Source organism: Pseudophryne corroboree, chromosome 4 (genome assembly GCF_028390025.1).
Source record: "Pseudophryne corroboree isolate aPseCor3 chromosome 4, aPseCor3.hap2, whole genome shotgun sequence".
Taxonomy (NCBI): domain Eukaryota; kingdom Metazoa; phylum Chordata; class Amphibia; order Anura; family Myobatrachidae; genus Pseudophryne; species Pseudophryne corroboree.
The window spans coordinates 123,962,094-123,980,057 of NC_086447.1; the positions used below are offsets into that span (position 1 = coordinate 123,962,094).

General features: G+C 45.6%; 1 protein-coding gene across 3 annotated transcripts in view; it reads right to left on the reverse strand.

The window, feature by feature from the left end:
* LPIN1 (lipin 1) overlaps positions 1–17,751 on the reverse strand; it is a 374,679-nt gene extending 356,928 nt beyond the window's left edge. Inside the window, exon 1 of one of the 3 annotated variants that reach the window (XM_063915392.1) lies at positions 17,504–17,751. In XM_063915392.1, the coding sequence (XP_063771462.1) occupies positions 17,504–17,644 (141 nt within the window). In that variant the 5' untranslated portion in view covers positions 17,645–17,751. The remainder of the gene's footprint in view (positions 1–17,503) is intronic. The other 2 variants (XM_063915391.1, XM_063915394.1) reach the window with 2 other exon arrangements.
* Positions 17,752–17,964: the final 213 nt, after the last annotated feature.

Consider the following 17,964-nt stretch of genomic DNA (forward strand, 5'->3'; position numbering starts at 1 on the left):
AAATACATCTACATGTAGCACCAATGTCTAAGACATACTGTAGGAACTTCGATCAATAAGTGAGCTAACTGTCCAAAGCTGACCAGTTCAGCCAGATAATGAACGGCACCATCTGCTTGGAAGGGACAATGCCAACTACATTATGTTTTTTGCACAGGAGTATCAGAGTTGAAGGACTCCTGATTTGACACACATGTCCATGGCCCTCATTCCGAGTTGTTCGCTCGCAAGGCGATTTTAGCAGAGTTACACACGCTAAGCCGCCGCCTACTGGGAGTGAATCTTAGCTTCTTAAAATTGCGAACGATGTATTCGCAATATTGCGATTACAAACTACTTAGCAGTTTCTGAGTAGCTTCAGACTTACTCGGCATCTGCGATCAGTTCAGTGCTTGTCGTTCCTGGTTTGACGTCATAAACACACCCAGCGTTCGCCCAGACACTCCTCCGTTTCTCCAGCCACTCCCGCGTTTTTCCCAGAAACGGTAGCGTTTTTTCACACACTCCCATAAAACGTCCAGTTTCCGCCCAGAAACACCCACTTCCTGTCAATCACAATACGATCGCCGGAGCGAAGAAAAAGCCGTGAGTAAAAAAACTATCTTCATAGCAAAATTACTTGGCGCAGTCGCAGTGCGAACATTGCACATGCGTACTAAGCAGAAAAACGCTGCGATGCGAAGAAAATTACCGAGCGAACGACTCGGAATGAGGGCCCATGTCTTGACCGCTAGAAGGACAAAGTATTTTTTTAACATACATTTATGGTTAGTAGAATACCTGCTTTACAGCTGGGATGAAGTACCAGAAAAACTTGATGAGTATCTTGCTGAAACTAGCAGCAAGTATGGTGTGAGCCCAAAGATACTATGTGCAAATATTGGGACTGAATACACAAGTGGTAAAAGTCACGCTGAAAAAAAATGGAATTGTGTTGCAGTCAGAACTCTGGGGGGTAATTCAGATTTTTGCAGCCCTGCAATCGGATAGTCGCCACCTACGGGGGGAGTGTTTTTTAGCTGTGCAAGTGTGCGATCGCATGTGTAGCAGAGCTGCACAAACTGATTTTGTGCAGTCTCTGCGCAGCCCAGGACTTACTCAGCCGCTGCGATCACTTCAGGCTGTTCAGGACCAGAAAAAAGGGGGGGTTTAACCAAGGTTAAAATCAGGCGCAAAGAGGGCTGGGGTGCTAATTTGAGCAGCTGCTAAAGAAACAGGTCTAGTCAGTCCTATAAAGCTGAAAACAACATACACCACATGGATTAGCAGCGCTAAACAATCAATAAATTGAATATAAGTAAACTGAAACAATAGAATTGATTGAAACACATGGAGATGAATGGACTGAAGGTGGGAAAAAGGTTATTTAATAAAAATTACATACAAGTATTGATTCGAAGAAATGGTTAAAATGCATTAAAATATACAACAGCCAGAATCACCAGAAAGTGGGCTACTGATATAATGTGTCCGTTCCTTATTTCATGTGGACTACAGATGAATATGATGGAAATTAAAAAACAATCTAGTCCTAGAATAGTCTGGTAATAGGACTAGATTGTTTTTTAATTAGTGGGGTATAAATACCCTGGTGTTGAGGATACCAATACACCTTGAAAAAGATAACCAAGAGTTATCGAAACGCGTTGGTGAAGGGTATTCTGGGGACACGTGGAGGACTCATCTGCCGTTGGTAACTACTCCTGGGGACGCCTGGCTGATATTTATTAAAACGTGCATTTGTCTACTTTCACTTGCAGACCAGTAAGATCGGTGAGAGTCCACCTGTTCCTGTATTTCGTTTATTGTTTTATTAAAAAGTCTTTTAATGGTATTACACTATTGAGACCTTTTTTTATCCACATGTGAATTTTATATGAACCGATTGGGAGAGAGACTACACTAGGACTGGAGGATGAGCGTCCCGTGAGTCGGTGGCTTGTTGTTGACATAGCGAATTAAGTCTACTATATGTAGGCCATCTCATTTGGTACGAGTCCATATTGGGAAATAATACCGAACAATTGCATATATGTCTGCATAGTGTTACACTATGGATATGTTTTCTCTCATTATTTAAGATTTAAGACAATATCTCCTTTTGACGTGAGTCAGTCTTTTGAAAAGCCTTAGGAAGCGCCCGTGAATTGGTGTGGTAATTTGTGGTAATTTTTTCTTGTCTGTTATTTCCTCAGACACCCTCCCTGCAAACGCATGGACACGCCTGCGTTTTTCCAAACACTGCCTGAAAACGGTCAGTTGCCACCCACAAACGCCATCTTCCTGTCAGTCTCCTTGCGATCACCCGTGCGAATGGATCATTCGCACAAACCCATTGCTGAGCGGCGATCCGCTTTGTAGCCGTGCCATGCACCTACGCATTGCGGTGCATATGCATGCGCAGTTTGTGTCTGATCGCCTGCTGTGGGAAATCGCACAGCAGGCGATCAGTTCTGTATCGGTCCCTCTATGCAAAGGCTACACAAAGTATACTCTAGGATGCAGATATACCGGAGACATAGTGAGTGAAGCAATTATGACAGCCTGCTATCATCTACCCAATAAGGCAAAGGCAGGCAAAACTCTTTACAAACAGTGGAACAAAATACAGAGGTCTGAGGAGACTTAGAAGAAGCAAGGCTTACACACATGTTCCAAAAGAAAAGTGTACCAAGTGGAAGATCATGCAAAGGAAGGAACTTTGGTAGACAGCCGCCAAAATGGATATTTTACTCTTCATCAAGACACCATTCAGCAAGAAGCATTTTGATTGAGAAATACTCTACCATTTAAATTGTACTGAAATCTGCAAGTAGTAAAGCCTATGCAGCAAGCTCTATCAGAAACACAATAAAAAAAAAGTCACAAGCAAAGTGACATAGAAATCAAATTAGGGGATCAAACTATCAAAGGTAAGAAAGTGTTACCCATAGCAAAAGCCAGAGTTGTTAAAGGAGACGCAGAAACAACCTATCCAAAAGAAGGAGAATTGAATAAAAGGGGGGGTGGGGGGGGAGGGGTAGTGATTAGTGTGATCGCAACATTTCCCCCCACCCCCTGCAGGCATAGGAAGACTGCTGTGGGATGGAGTTACATTGCAGGCAGTTGAGATCCCGACCACTGACAATGCTGACAGCCGGCTATTCTCACTCGTGGGTGTACACCCGTAGAGCAGGAATACAACCTGTGGTGACCGCAGCGAGCCACCGAGCCCGCAAGAGGCTTTGTTGCGCTCGCTTGTTCATGTGCAAAGTGACTTGCTTTTGTTGCTTCTCTCCCAACTCATAATGCAGCGGTCCTCCTGCGGATACAGCAAAGCTGAGCTGGCAGGAGGCAACCCTAATTTCTACGATGAAGCACAAATTGCGATCCCATCATGAATTCAGAAGGATTGCACATTCTGCTAATTAGCAGAATGTGCAATCCTTACTGAATTAGGCCCTGTGTTTGCTAGCAGTTTTGCAGAAGGTGATCTGTCCTGCTGGTTTCATGATACTTGAGTCTACCACAAGGTGTCACTGTTTCTTTACAATTAAACAATCGTTGCAAATGAAAATTCTGTAGGTACGGTACAGTAATTACACGTGAGTGTATAATACCAGGATAAACAAGTACATTTGTGTTAATTTGAAACTAAAATGAGCATGAAAAGAACTTAATTTATTATTCAAATGCTGCATCACTTGTTCCTAGTTTTATTGCTTTAATCATACCTCCCAACTGTCCAGATTTTTGCGGGGCAGTCCCGGTTTTTTGGGTCTGTCCCGCTGTCCCTCCCGCGGGCCGCAGTGTCCCGCAGTGGGGGGCGGGGGCAGTTGGGAGGTTCCCTATCACTCGCTGCTCTGCCCAGTTCAGAGCATGCGCACAGTGTCTATTCCAGTGAGGCAGAGGGACTGGGGGCATGGCCAGCAGCTCACACAGCGCTGGCCGTGCCCCCACTGTGACGAAAATTGGAGGAGTGGCTCGCAAACGAGTCATCCCCACAAAACCACGCTCCCTTTTCAATAGACCACGCCCCTTTTGGCATTGCCCGGCTCTGCCATGCCAGGAGTCCCTCCTTTAAAAGTCAAAATGTTGGGAGGTATGCTTTAGTAAACATTTTTCCTCATGTGCTGGGGATCATTTAGGGGTCTATTTACTAAGACTTGGAGAGAGGTAAAGTGGACGGAGCTAAAGTACCAACCAACCAACCAGCTCCTAACTGCCATTTTTCAAACACTGCCTGTAACATTACAGTTAGGAGCTGATTGGCTGGTACTTTGGTGATCATTCCGAGTTGTTCGCTCGCTAGCTGCTTTTAGCAGCATTGCAAACGCTAGGCCGCCGCCCTCTGGGAGTGTATCTTAGCTTAGCAGAATAGCGAACGAAAGATTAGCAGAACTGCTACTAAATAATTCCTTGCAGTTTCTGAGTAGCTCCAGACTTACTCACAGATTGCGATCAGCTCAGTCCGTTTAGTTCCTGGTTTGACGTCACAAACACGCCCTGCGTTCGGCCAGCCACTCCCCCATTTCTCCAGACACTTCCACGTTTTCCCCTGACACACCTGCGTTTTTTAGCACACTCCCGGAAAACGCTCAGTTACCACCCGGAAACGCCCCTTTCCTGTCAATCATTTACAGATCAGCAGTGCGACTGAAAAGCGCCGCACGAACAACAGCAAAACTGCTAAGTTTTTAGTTAAATAACTTAGCGCATGCATGCGCATTTAGCAACAAATCGCAGCATAGCGAAAATCGGCAACGAGCGAACAACTCGGAATGACCACCTTTATCTCCATCCACTTAATCTCTCTCCAAGGCTTAGTACATAGGGGGTAATTCCAAGTTGATCGCAGCAGGATTTTTGTTAGCAATTGGGCAAAACCATGTGCACTGCAGGGGAGGCAGATATAACATGTGCAGAGAGAGTTAGATTTGGGTGTGGTGTGTTAAATCTGCAATCTAATTTGCAGTGTAAAAATAAAGCAGCCAGTATTTACCCTGCACAGAAACAAAATAACCCACCCAAATCTAACTCTTTCTGCACATGTTATATCTGCCCCCCCTGCAGTGCACATGGTTTTGCCCAATTGCTATCAAAAATCCTGCTGCGATCAACTTGGAATTACCCCCATAGACCATACCTTCCAACTGTCCCAATTCCAGCAGGATAGTCCCGCTATTCTGACATTGTCCCACTATTTTTCCCATGGGCAGCAGTGTCCGGCGGGCGGGCGGGTGTGGTCAGTCGGGGGATCCTTTGATCACCCGAGTGATCTCTGAATAGATGTCGCGCTCGTGCACTGTTCGTGTCACCACGCCCCCGTTTTGATGCCACGCCCCCACAACGCTCAGTCTCCGCCTTGAGAATGGAGCATTGATGCCTGATTAACAGGCAGAGGCGATCATATTTTTTGCGGTGCTTTGCAGAAAATGCGGGCGCATGGGCAGAATGGGCCCTGCACATGCGTCCGCATCCTTTTAGCATTTTTTGCAGTTGGATCACGTATTGCGATCCAACCTGAATTGGGCCCAAAGGGTTACGATTGGAGCAGCTGTGGCTATTCCTCCCTCCATGTTCCGTTATAATGAATCTGCGACTTTGTATGTGGATTGTACTAATCCCTTTGGGACAGAGAATATACAAACTGATCTTGGATTAGTGTAACGAACATGAAGTTAGTTCCAGCTGCAAATTTTCAAGCTGTGTGCCTATTTCTGTAGCTGCCCAAGCTATAGTAACAGCAGCTTCAATGGGACATTCCACGGGCCTCGTTTAAGCACTTCTGTGTATATACCCTAAATTTGATACTATGGGGGTCATTCCAACCTGATTGCTCGCTATTTTTTGCAGCGCTGGGAGTGTATTTTCGCTTTGCAAGTGTGCGATCGCATGTGCAGCCGAGCGGTCCAAAAAAGTTTTGTGCAGTTTTTGAGTAGGTCTGAACTTACTCACACTCCTGTACACACAGGAAGCCGGCCAGACGGGGCGGAAGTACGTGGACGCACTTCCGGCAGGTCGAGCCCTCTATGCACGAATGGCACTTTGATTTACAATAGATGGACGAGAAAGAGGTGGGACTTCTGGAGTCAGATGATCCCGGACTTTTGAGTGACAGCTGTAGCCAGCATAGGATAACATAGAGGAGGGCTAGGATTGGTTGTAGAGTATAGTGTTTTGGGGAGAGATCCCTGATTGGAGGATGGGGGTTTATAAGGAAGCTCAGAAGGGAAAGTTTCCATACACTGCCTTGAGACCCATAGCATTTTGGGTCGAAACGCGCCGACTGCACCTTGGACCACTCTGTTCCGGTAGGAGATAGACTGTATTCCAGTGACCAGACGAATGCACCCGATTGTCCACTCGGGAGGACTGCTTTGGTGACTATTCACATAACACGCTTTTGTTGAGGACTGTTTCAAATCAGTTCTCACATCATTCTGGTAATTGTTCTAGCTACAGCATCTCCAACAGAACAGGGGAACATTGTACAACTCATCATTCTGTTTATAGATTACTTACTCAGCTGCTGCGATCACTTCAGCCTGTCCGGTCCCGGAATTGACGTCAGACACCCGCCCTGCAAACGCTTGGACACGCCTGTGTTTTTCCAACCACTCCCTGAAAACGGTCAGTTGACACCCACAAACGCCCTCTTCCTGTCAATCTCCTTGTGATCGGCTGTGCGAATGGATTCTTCGTTAAATCCATCGCCCAGCAACGATCTGCTTTGTACCCGTACGACGCGCCTGCTAATTGCGGTGCATATGCATGCGCGGTTTTGCCGAGTTTTGACCTGATCGCAGCGCTGCAAAAAATAGCTAGCATGCAATTAGGTCGGAATGACCCCCTATAACACCTTCATGTGATAAAAAGAAGTCTTACAAAATAATAAACAAGAGGAAATCATAACAAAATAATAATATAAAAGTGATTATAGAGTAGCCTAGATTTGTCTAATTATCCACATGTGTAATTTGGTAACGTACACGTATGACTGAGTGAATACGAGCTTAGTAAATGACTGTACAAATACTACATGTACTCTCTGATGATTTGTCTTACAGTCCAGGTAGCACATTAGCACATTACAGCCTGCACAGAGCTTTTTTCCCACCACGTGCAGTAACACTGCGTTTCCTGACCTTGCGAAGACCAATGTGTAAGGATTTCTCGAGTGCTTAGTAAGTATCCACTTAGCTTCTATATTTAACAATGTTCAATTTTTGCCTTATTTTTTCTTCCTGGTGTGCCCTGAGTCAAGAACCATTATTGGGTCAAGCATACTGTACTTTCGTGGAAATGCTTCCTTTTCCCTTAGATATCCACTCTAATATTTATCTCCTCCCTTAGGGGCAGATGTACTAATCCCTGAAGAGTGAAAAAGTGGAGAGATCTAAACTACCAACCAATCAGCTCCTAACTGCCATTTTTCAAACACAGCCTGTAAATGGCAGTTAGGAGCTGATTGGCTGATGCTTTATTTCTCTCTATTTGGAATTTGTTGTGTTTTTGTTTCTTAGCGAAAAATACAGATTTTTGTATTGTGCATGCGCACAAAGAAAACACATACGTCCTTATCAAGTGTTTAGCATATCTTCTTTTTATGGTTACTTACATGTGCAGTACAGCTAGGGGGTGAAAGCATGATTGTGTCTCTATTAAACAGGTACACAAATATGCACGTGGGCGCAGGGCCGTAACTACGTGTGTGCCAGGTGTGCCTGGAACACTGCGCAGTTGCCCTGAGGGCGCACGGCCAGCGGCATGTAATGAGTCAAATTGACTCATTACATGCCGCCTCTACTGTGTGCGCCGCTAACCACGCTGTGGCGGAGTGAGCAGCACCGGGCAACGGAGAAGGAGGAGAAGGGAGGGGGACTGGAGCCGCAGCAGCGCTATGTCATTGGTAGTAAGCGCCTCCATCCCAGCATTCACAGCGGCGCCGTGCAGCCTATACGGAAGGAGAGGGGACTGCTGCAGCGGCGCTTACTACCAATGACATAGCACTGCTGCGGCTCCAGTCCCCCTCCCTCCTCCTCCTTGTCTGATGCATGCAAGGTTGGTTCTATATCGGAGTGGGAGAAGGGACCTTCTGACGTACCTAGGGGAGGAGGCACGTCACCAGGGGGAGGAGCTACAGCCGAACAGGGTACCCCAAAAATACCCTTGCGGGCTCGCTTCACTCACCACCTAATTACTAAACATAATAGTTGGTGGCGGGGATAGTAGTAGAGGAACTATCCCGCTGGCCTAGCTCCTCCCCCTTGTGTCATGACTCCTCACCCTGATGGAAAAGGTCCCTTATCCCAATTGGATCTAGCTTCAACCATGCCTGCACCGAGGGAGCTGCCAGCATGAGGAGCCGGTCAGCGGGGAGATGGTAAGTATCTCTCTCTCTATCTCTCTCTCTCTCAGGGGGACACCGTCTGCTGCAATGTGTAGAAAGGGGGACACCGTCTGCCGTAATATGTAAAAAGCGGCCTGTCTGCCGCAATGTGTAAAAAGGGGGCCTGCCTGCCGCAATGTGTAAAAAGGGGGACACCGTCTGCCGTAATGTGTAAAAAGGGGGACGCTGGCTGCTGCAATGTGTATAAAGGGGGACACCATCTGCCATAATGTGTAAAACGGGGGACTGGCTGCCGTAATGTGTAAAAACGGGGACGCTGTCTGCCGTACTGTGTAAAAATGGGGACGCTGTCTGCCGTAATGTGTAAAAAGGGGACGCTGTCTGCCGTAATGTGTAAAAAGGGGAACGCTGTCTGCCGTAATGTGTAAAAAAGGGGACGCTATCTGCCGTAATGTGTAAAAAAAGGGGACGCTGTCTGCCGTAATGTGTAAAAAAGGGGACGCTGTCTGCCGTAATGTGTAAAAAAGGGGGACGCTGTCTGCCGTAATGTGTAAAAAAGGGGACAATGTCTGCCGTTAGGTGTAAAAAAAATGGACGCTGTCTGCCGTAATGTGTAAAAAAGGGGACGCTGTCTGCCGTAATGTGTAAAAAGGGGGACTGTCTGCTGTTATGTGTAAAAAGGGGGACTGTCTGCTGTAATGTATAAAAGGGGCTCTACCTGGTGTAGTGGTGCTACTGTGCAGCGTAATTTGAATAATGGAGACTACTGTGCACCGTAGTATGAATTGCTATTACTTTGTGTCCTTGTGTCCACGCACCTTCCCCATGAAGCCACACCCCTATCTTCCATGGGGGGGGGGGGGGGGGCAATGTCGTTTCTTGCACACAGCTCTAAATTGCCTAGTTATGGCACTGCGTGGGCGTATTCCTTTAAAGAAAAGGGAGTGCATGTGCAGAAATATGCAAGGAAGGCAGTGACTGTCAGCCGGACATTGTAGGTTTTGCTGATTGGTTGTTTGCAGAATACCTGGACCGGTTCTACAGGTGAAACGCTGAAAATTAGAATATCGTGCAAAAGTTCATTTATTTCAATAATTCAACTTGAAAGGTAAAACTAATATATTATATGGACTCATTACATGTAAAGTGAGATATTTCAAGCCTTTATTTGTTATAATATTGATGACTGTGGTTTACAGCTTAATCCAAAATCTCAGAAAATTAGAATATTACATAAAATCAATAAAAAAAGGATTTTAAATACAGAAATGTCGGCCCTCTGAAAAGTATAATCATGCATATGTACTCAGTACTTGGTTTGGGCCCCTTTTACATGAATTACTGCCTCAATGCGGCGTGGCATGGATTCTATGAGTGTGGATCATTAGATCGACAGTGTCTAGGTCGACAATGTTTAGGTCGACCACTATAGGTCGACAGTCACTAGGTCGACAGGGTTGGAAGGTCGACAGGGTTTCTAGGTCGACATGTGCTAGGTCGACAGGTCAAAAGGTTTTTGTTGGTTTTTTTGTGTCGTTTTCTTCGTAGAGTGACCAGGAACCCCAATTAGTGCACCGTGTCCCCTCGCATGGCTCGCTTCGCTCGCCATGCTTCGGGCAAGGTGCCTCACTCTGCTAACGCTTCGCTCGGCACCGATTACTGTTCCAGTCGTAGTCCACGTGGATTGTTAAGTATGAAAAAGTTCAAAAAATTTTTTTTTTTAAAAACTCATGCCGACGTTTTGACCTGTCGACCTAGCACATGTCAGCCTAAAAACCCTGTCGACCTTCCAACCCTGTCGACATAGTGACTTTCGACCTATAGTGGTCGACCTAAACATTGTCGACCTAGACAGTGTCGATCTTCAGACCGGATCCCGGATTCTATCAGCCTGTGTCACTGCTGAGGTGTTAAGGCCCATATTCACGGGCAGATGTGGGGAGAGAAGTGTGCTGAGCGAACCACTCAGCACACATCTCTCCCCCCGCTCAGCACAGCGCAATGTGTGCTGAGCGTGCAGGGGTGGACGGGGGGAACCGCTCATTTCACCCAGCAGGTGAAGTGAGCGACCTTCTAGATTAAGCCTGCATGCAGGCCAATCTAGTACCAGCGATAGCGATGCGCGGGGCTGCGCATCGCTATCGCTGTGGGGTGTACACACGGAGAGATCATTCTTCAAATCAAAGCAATCTAGTCAGATTGCTTAGATTTTAGGCTGGGATCGCTCCGTGAGTACCCCCCTTTATGGAAGACCAGGATGCTTCAATAGCGGCCTTCAGCTCTTCTGCATTGTTCGGTCTCATGTCTCTCAATTAAGAGGATCAGATGGGGATCACTTCTTTGAAGTCGGATTTTTATAGTTCCTCAGGGCCGATTTTCCAAAATCTGGTTCTCCTGGAAAAAGGGGACCCTCAGCTATCAGCCTAGGGCCCTGGTTCACTCCAGTTGAAAATTCATATTCTAGTTCAACGCCCAGGGTGTTTTATTCCTCTCTTTGCTCTGTACCACATATGATATAAACAAAATGTGACTCCATGCTTCCATAAACAATAGACTGCAGAATCAATAACAGCAGCACTTCAGAAGTGATGTACCAAAGCAGCATCGCTAATACTTGGAAGTGGATGGTGCGTACTGGTTTCTGAGCGTTCAAACGCTGGCAAGTAAACTAACAGAGATGTAAGTTCTAGCGATAAAACCAATTTAATTAAATGTAAACAGCAGCACAGCTTGGCAATCAGAAGTTTGTGATTTATACAAGAAGAAGATGGTGATATTGGATGGGTATGGATCACTGGGTCAACCCTAATTAGGTCTAGAGTCGTTAGGTCGATTGCATGGCAGCTGTCAACATTAGGTCGATATGGGAAAAGTCGACAGGTACAAAGGGCCGATGCTTGAAAAGGCCCACACAGTATTTGGGGTGGGGTGGGGGGGGGGGGTTATGTTGTTTTCTTCGGAGGAGTACAGGGAACCCCGATTAGAGTACCGCATCCCCTTGCATGGCTTGCTGCGCTCGCGTTCTAGGTGTGTCGACCGTATGTCTGTCGACCATTTGAAACTGATGACCTTATGTACCTGATGACCTTTTGCGCTGTCTACCTTTTACATGTCGACCAAATGTCCATGTCAACCTTTTGACAAAGTCAGCTTTTCCCATGTCGACCATTAGCGTTCGACCTATTGACTGTCGACCTAATTAAGGTTGACCCAGAGCCCAGATACCATATTGGACAACAGTGGCTATGGGGAGATGTATTAAACTTTGTAAAGAGAAGAGGTAGAGAAGAGGTCATCTTCTAGCTAGCAATGTGTAGAATGTGTGATACTGTAAATGATAGAAGCTGGTTCTCATGGCAACTTCTCCTCTTGTCCGTTATAGAATGATTAATACATCCCCCATCTGTTTGATGTGTTTCAGTTGTGCAATACTTTTTTGTAATGAATAAAAAGTGAAGGTTGCAACTATGTTTAATTTAAAAAAAAAAAAATAATACTGCAACAATACCATGTAATATTAGGTGTTTTTTTGTTTCTTTTTATCATTTTTTTTTATGCTCGGCCGTTTCTAACCACCTATTGTTTGTGTAATTGGGGAGTCGGCACTGAATATACAAGCAGAAGAATGGAACAATTACTAATTAAGCACATATTCTGTTGCTGTGGAATTGTGAGATTGCATATGGCAGAAGATCTTGTTTTTGTTTGCATTTCACGATGTGGAATTTATCACCAAGGGAGGTTGTCATAATAAATACATACTGAATGGTGATGATAGGGTAAATATTAGCCTGTAATGTCTGGATAGTGGTGATTGTATAAAGTGAATAAATTATAGGGGCTTGTATACATTTTATATACTGTTGATATTTGTTTACATTAAACAAGCTAACAAAACTAATAACTAGCTCTGGTGATTGGATAAAGTACATATCTACGGATAATTGCCATGGTTACTGGTGGCTGGCTAATGATGATTGCACAATGTACTGAGACATCACAAGTGATGTTTTCTCTTTCACATGTTCTGTAATTGATGTGTACACAATCGTGGGTAGAGAGTTTATTCTCTGCAATACAGATAAAAGTGATGCAGGATTAGCGCGGCTTCAATTATATTATGCTATGACACAGCAAACTGTAAATAATAATGTAACACATTACATAACACACATAAAAGAAAATCTGGAATTTTATATCATGGGATTACTTTTAGCTGTGTAAATGTTGGGCTAATTTATTCTTGTGTATGCTTTACCGGCAGAGTTTGCAAATAACAGGGCTGAATAATAATGTTTGTGGTAATGAAACTCGTATACAGTGATGTACATGTCTCAGGTGCTGGGGGTGATGGTAGTATTTGAGCAGAGGTTCAAAAGAGCTGAAACATCCTGATAAATTAATAACACACATGAGTGAAGGGGCTTTTAAGTAACTAGGGAGAGTGGCCAGTGCCACTGACCAAAGAGCAAGGTGGAAGCGGCAGCCTTATCACTGCCCCAGTGGCTCCTGCCTCAGGCTTCTAGAGTTCCCCATTACTTGGAGAGCCACCAGGGGACTGAGGGGTGAGAAGTTGGTACCCAATGCCTCCCATGTGCGTGCCACCAATCACGCACCACAGAAATGTACATCAGGACTGGGCATAGACCCCATGCCCCTTCAAGTGGCCCTGTCCCCAGTACCCAGGCCTGACCAATGGACTCGCTGGCCCTGCCTGGCGCATAGTTCAGAGCTCTCGGCCACTCACTTCTTTGACGTCACAATGTCACTTGTGCGGGGAGCCTCATCAGCCCTGTTACGGCTGTCTGAATGCACACAGTCAGGGTTGGTCTGACCCATAGGGGTACAGGGGAACGCCCGGTGGACCCTATTTCTTGAGAGCCCACCGTCTCCTCTGTGGATCAGGTTCCAGACTGTGCACTTGAATTATACATTAATTATTCATATGTAACATTATACTGCAAAGGACACGTGGTGTATTTTCTACAGTGCAGTGTTGATAATAATCTGGTTCATTATCATGCATGCACTGTATTTATCAAGGGCCCAGACCATGTATGCTCAATGATTAGCCAAGCCTCTGTGTTGGCTGACCACACCCCCACTGGAGGCTGGCCACGTCTTAAGCATGGGCCCCTACCACTGAATTCTCCCAATGGGCCCTTTATGCCCCAGTCCCACACTGCACACAGTATGTAACAAGCAGTGGTGCAAGTAGAAATATTTTCTTAGTGGTACTGAGTGACGTGGTCACGTATTGTGAGGGGGCGTGGGCACATGCTGCTAGTGGGAGTGGCCACATGACAGCCCCTTTTTGGGGGGAATCTGGAGGCAAGGCTAAAAATATATAGTAATGCCTCCACTATAATAGAAATATATAGTGATACCTCCAGTATGATAGAAATATATAGTAATGCCCCCAATTTAATAACAATATATAGTAATGCCTCCATTATAACAGGAAAATACAGCCACTGTCGCACTCCCAGTAATCCTGACAAAGTGGGAGGAGCCATCATGCTGCCAAGCACCATGGTCTTGTTGCTTTGTGGCACATTATAATTGTGGTAATGGCAAAGTGTGTGGCAGGTGGTACTGAGTACCCACAGCCAAATTCTTAAGGGTACTTCGTACCCGAGCATACCCGCATACTTGCTCCGCTGGTAACAAGATGAAGTGCCCCTGTGTAAGACTCTTCTTTCCTAGGTAGAAATACACTCTGACACCGCTGTGTGACGCACGCTTTCCATGCATCACTAGCTCGTTGCGTTCCACATATTTCACACTTGTTACTACATATGTAAAGAATAATGTAAAGGACAGCGAAACCCCAAAGTTATTGCTCACGGTATCAAATGTCTTTAACGTCAAAGCAGAGACAATGCGGGAAGATATGTCCAGGTGGGTGTAGTATGGCTGACCGGTGGTCAGGAGACCGCCGGTCAGCATACCGACGCCGGGGTGCCCGGCAGCATACCGACGCCGGGATCCCGGCGGGGAGGGGCGAGTGCAGCAAGCCCATTGCAGGCTCGGTGGCGACCTGCGGTCGCCACGGGTTCTATTCCCACTCTGTGGGTGTCATGGACACCCACGAGTGGAAATAGTCCCTGATGGTCGGCATGTCGACCATCGGGATAGTGAGGGGTCGGGATGCTGGAGGAGGTCATGTGACTGTCGGTCTCCCGACCGCCGGTCACATGAATACCACCCGTCCATGGGAGCCAACAGCTTTGCTGGGCCCTGATAATGAGGGAGGGGTGATCAATGGGTGGGCGTGGCCAAGTGGCTGCATTGACGATATATAGAACAAAAAATGACGTGCACTTATCACTGCTTTATCACTTTTTTGTCCCTTCTCTAGGCTTAATACATCTGCCCCTCTGAAACTAAAGACGTCATTGAGCCATCTTGCCGGAGAGCTCTCTAGAAAGGAAATGTGGCATATTCCCAGCTGTAATCTGCACATGTGTGTAAGCCTACTGTACTGTGTGTGATGTGGGACAGTACATTCTCAGAACAAGTCAGACAAGTGGTTTCTGAGAATCTCAGACTCCTCTCCGCTGTGCTGCATATTACTCTTTATTTCCAGCCGTGCAGAATTAGATCCGCTCTTATCTAATGTAATGTGATTGACACTGTTTAAATTGCAGCCTATGAGTAAAAATCGTCAGCAAATGACTGTTCATTCTAAAAGCAGACGCCACTGTAATGACAGCACTAAAGCTGAATTACCCAAGTATAAACACCGGAATAAGGAATAGTATATATGAGATTTAAAATGCTTCAGTGTGCTGAATACATGCAATTTGCAGGTTATTACAGAACAACAATTACTGCCCATCACCAGCTTACCAAGTGACAGTCTATAATTGACACAAACAGGAAAGTTTGTAGAAGATTTTTTTATTTTATTTTTAAAGAAACATTTCCTATTCATGTCCCGGTTTTGTCCTCTGTCCATCCTCAAGTGCCATCTGCCAACATTTAAATACAGTTTCTCTCAACACTTCTATACACTGCTTAAATAGATAGAAGCCGACAATGGAAATGCCATACAGCATACAGAACAAGAGTTTAGAAGTTGCAGGGATATATTTCCTAAAGCGCTGGTTTTTAGAAGTGAAGATGTTGCCCATAGCAACCAATCATATTCTAGCTATTGGGGGTCATTCCGACCCGATCGCTCGCTGCAGTTTGTCGCAACGCAGTGATCGGGTCGGAACTGTGCATGCGCCGGCACCGCAGTGCGCCAGCGCATGGCAGTCGTCCGTGCCCAGCGATCGCCTCTGAGACAGAGGCTGTCGTTGGGCGGGAGGGGGCTGAACGGCGGCATTAAGCCGCCGTTTAGTAGGCGTGGTCCGCCCAACGCAGGCGTGGCCGGACTGTTGGGGGGGCGTGGCGCGGCGGCTATGCGACGTATCACGCAGCCGTTGCAGCCAGCGGCAGCGAGACACAACTCCCGGCCAGCCGCAGGAGCTGTGCTGGCCGGGAGTTACTCCACAGATACAAAGGCGGCGATGCTTTTGTATTTGTGTGGGGGGGCCGTCATTGACATGCCCTGCGCTGGGCGTCCCCCCACATGTCTGAGTTTACGATCGTCGCTGTGCTAAATTTAGCACAGCTACGATCAACTCGGAATGACCCCCATTATCTTCTAGCAGGTGCTAGATAAATAAGTAGAATCTGATTGGTTGCTATGGGAAACATCTCCACTTCTGAAAACCCGCACTTTAAATAATAGCATATACTGAGAAATTCATCCAAAGCAGACGCAAGAAAGAGTTGCTGCACAATTATTTTCATACAGTATATAGTGGAATAGGTATCAAACCTTGGAGAAAGATCAAGTGGAGAGAGATAAAGTACCAACCAATCAGCTCCTAACTGCCAAGTTACAGGCTGTATTTGAAAAAATCATATCCCTTTCACACAGAATGAGAAATTCCAGGTGAAGTAGTTCTACCCGGTAATTTGTTGATTAACACGGGTCCTTTTTCTGTGTGAAAGGGTCAACCCGGTTTGAAATTCCCAGGACTTCAACCCTGGAATTTATCAGGGTCGGAGACTTGAGAATTTCAATGCGGGTTGATCCTTTCAAACAGACGAAATACCCGTGTTGATCCACAAATTACCAGGTAGAAATTCTTGACCCAGTAATTTGCTTTTCTGTGTGAAAGGGGGGACAGGCAAGGACCGGCAAAACTCCCCGCATTGAAATGCTGGGTAAAAGCCGGGACTTTCAGACATTTCTATCTGAAAGTGGTATTACAGAAGCTGATTGGTTGGTGCTGTATCTCTCTCCAAATTTGTTACATCTCCTCAATAGAGAATAAACAAAAATAAGAATTCCGTTCAGTATGCATAGTGAAGTTGTGCTGTGCAGTCATCCATTCCGTATACACATAACATCAGGTACTGACAATTCAACCCGGCACACTGAACAATCAGTGATACATACAATTAATGTTTAGATTTCTTTTTAAAGAAAGACAAAACAGGAAACTACTCAGCACAATTCCTATAAACAGCGCCAGTAAGCAGGGATTTCATGATTTGGCACCTACAGTATGAATTCTCATCCCACAAAAAACAAACAAACAAACAAACAAACAAACAAACAAACAGTATACTAACAACAATGTACATGAGACAAAAGGAAAGAGAAGACAAACACCTCAGGAGAGTTTGGATGCAAAGAATATGCAGGATCTTCTAGAAACCCCCTAAACGATAGCAGAATAGCCAAACATAATTATAAAACAGATACGGTTGTTTATACCTCTCAGATAAAATAACAAACAATACAGCAAATACTAACGCTAGGTTTTCCATAAAATCTGCCGATGGGCTTTTCAATACAAATCCTGGCAGCCAGTACATTTGCATATTCTTGCACAGTGTCTGCCTACAATGACGCATCATCTGCATCAATATAGTACATCTGTGGATCAGGCCATTTGTCAGTGTTTTTCCGCCTGCAAACATGAAATACTATTCCCAGACAGAGATAAACAAATTCCCAGAAGCCTTTGCTCGGCCGGCAGCCACAGTGACTGTAAATAGCTGACATTAACCAATAGTTGCAATCAAGCTGTTTAATTAAACTGAACATTTACTTTGCACTAATCAAAACTCTGCAACAGCATGGCATGGGAAATAAAGATACGTTACCCAAGACCAGTTGTACTCCAGAGCCAGAGGTATTCCAGCTAGTGTCAGTTTTCTCTCTTGCAAGTGGTATTCAGGGAGTTGCTCCTGTTTTTCTTTCTCTGGATGGTCTTTTGAGAGATGCTGTGCAGGATTAACATCCATTACTGAGAGGGAAGTGAGTGGCCTGAGTGAGCTAAAATCTCAAGTTTTCGCCGGGATGCAACATTCTGCACTGAGGAAATTGCCTTGGACAATGAAGACTCCGGGTAAACGCATTTACACTCATCGTGTCTGCTTGCTAATTTTACCTGCACAAGTTCTTGGAATGGCAGCTAACACGGAAATCTGAGACAGACAGCTAAGCACACTCTTTCCTTACAACTGACTCCTGAAGTATTTCAGTTCAGTAACCAGCTCATGTTCGTACACAAAGCCTCATCTCCAAAGTACAAAATAGCGCTGAGTGAACTTGTTTCACTGTC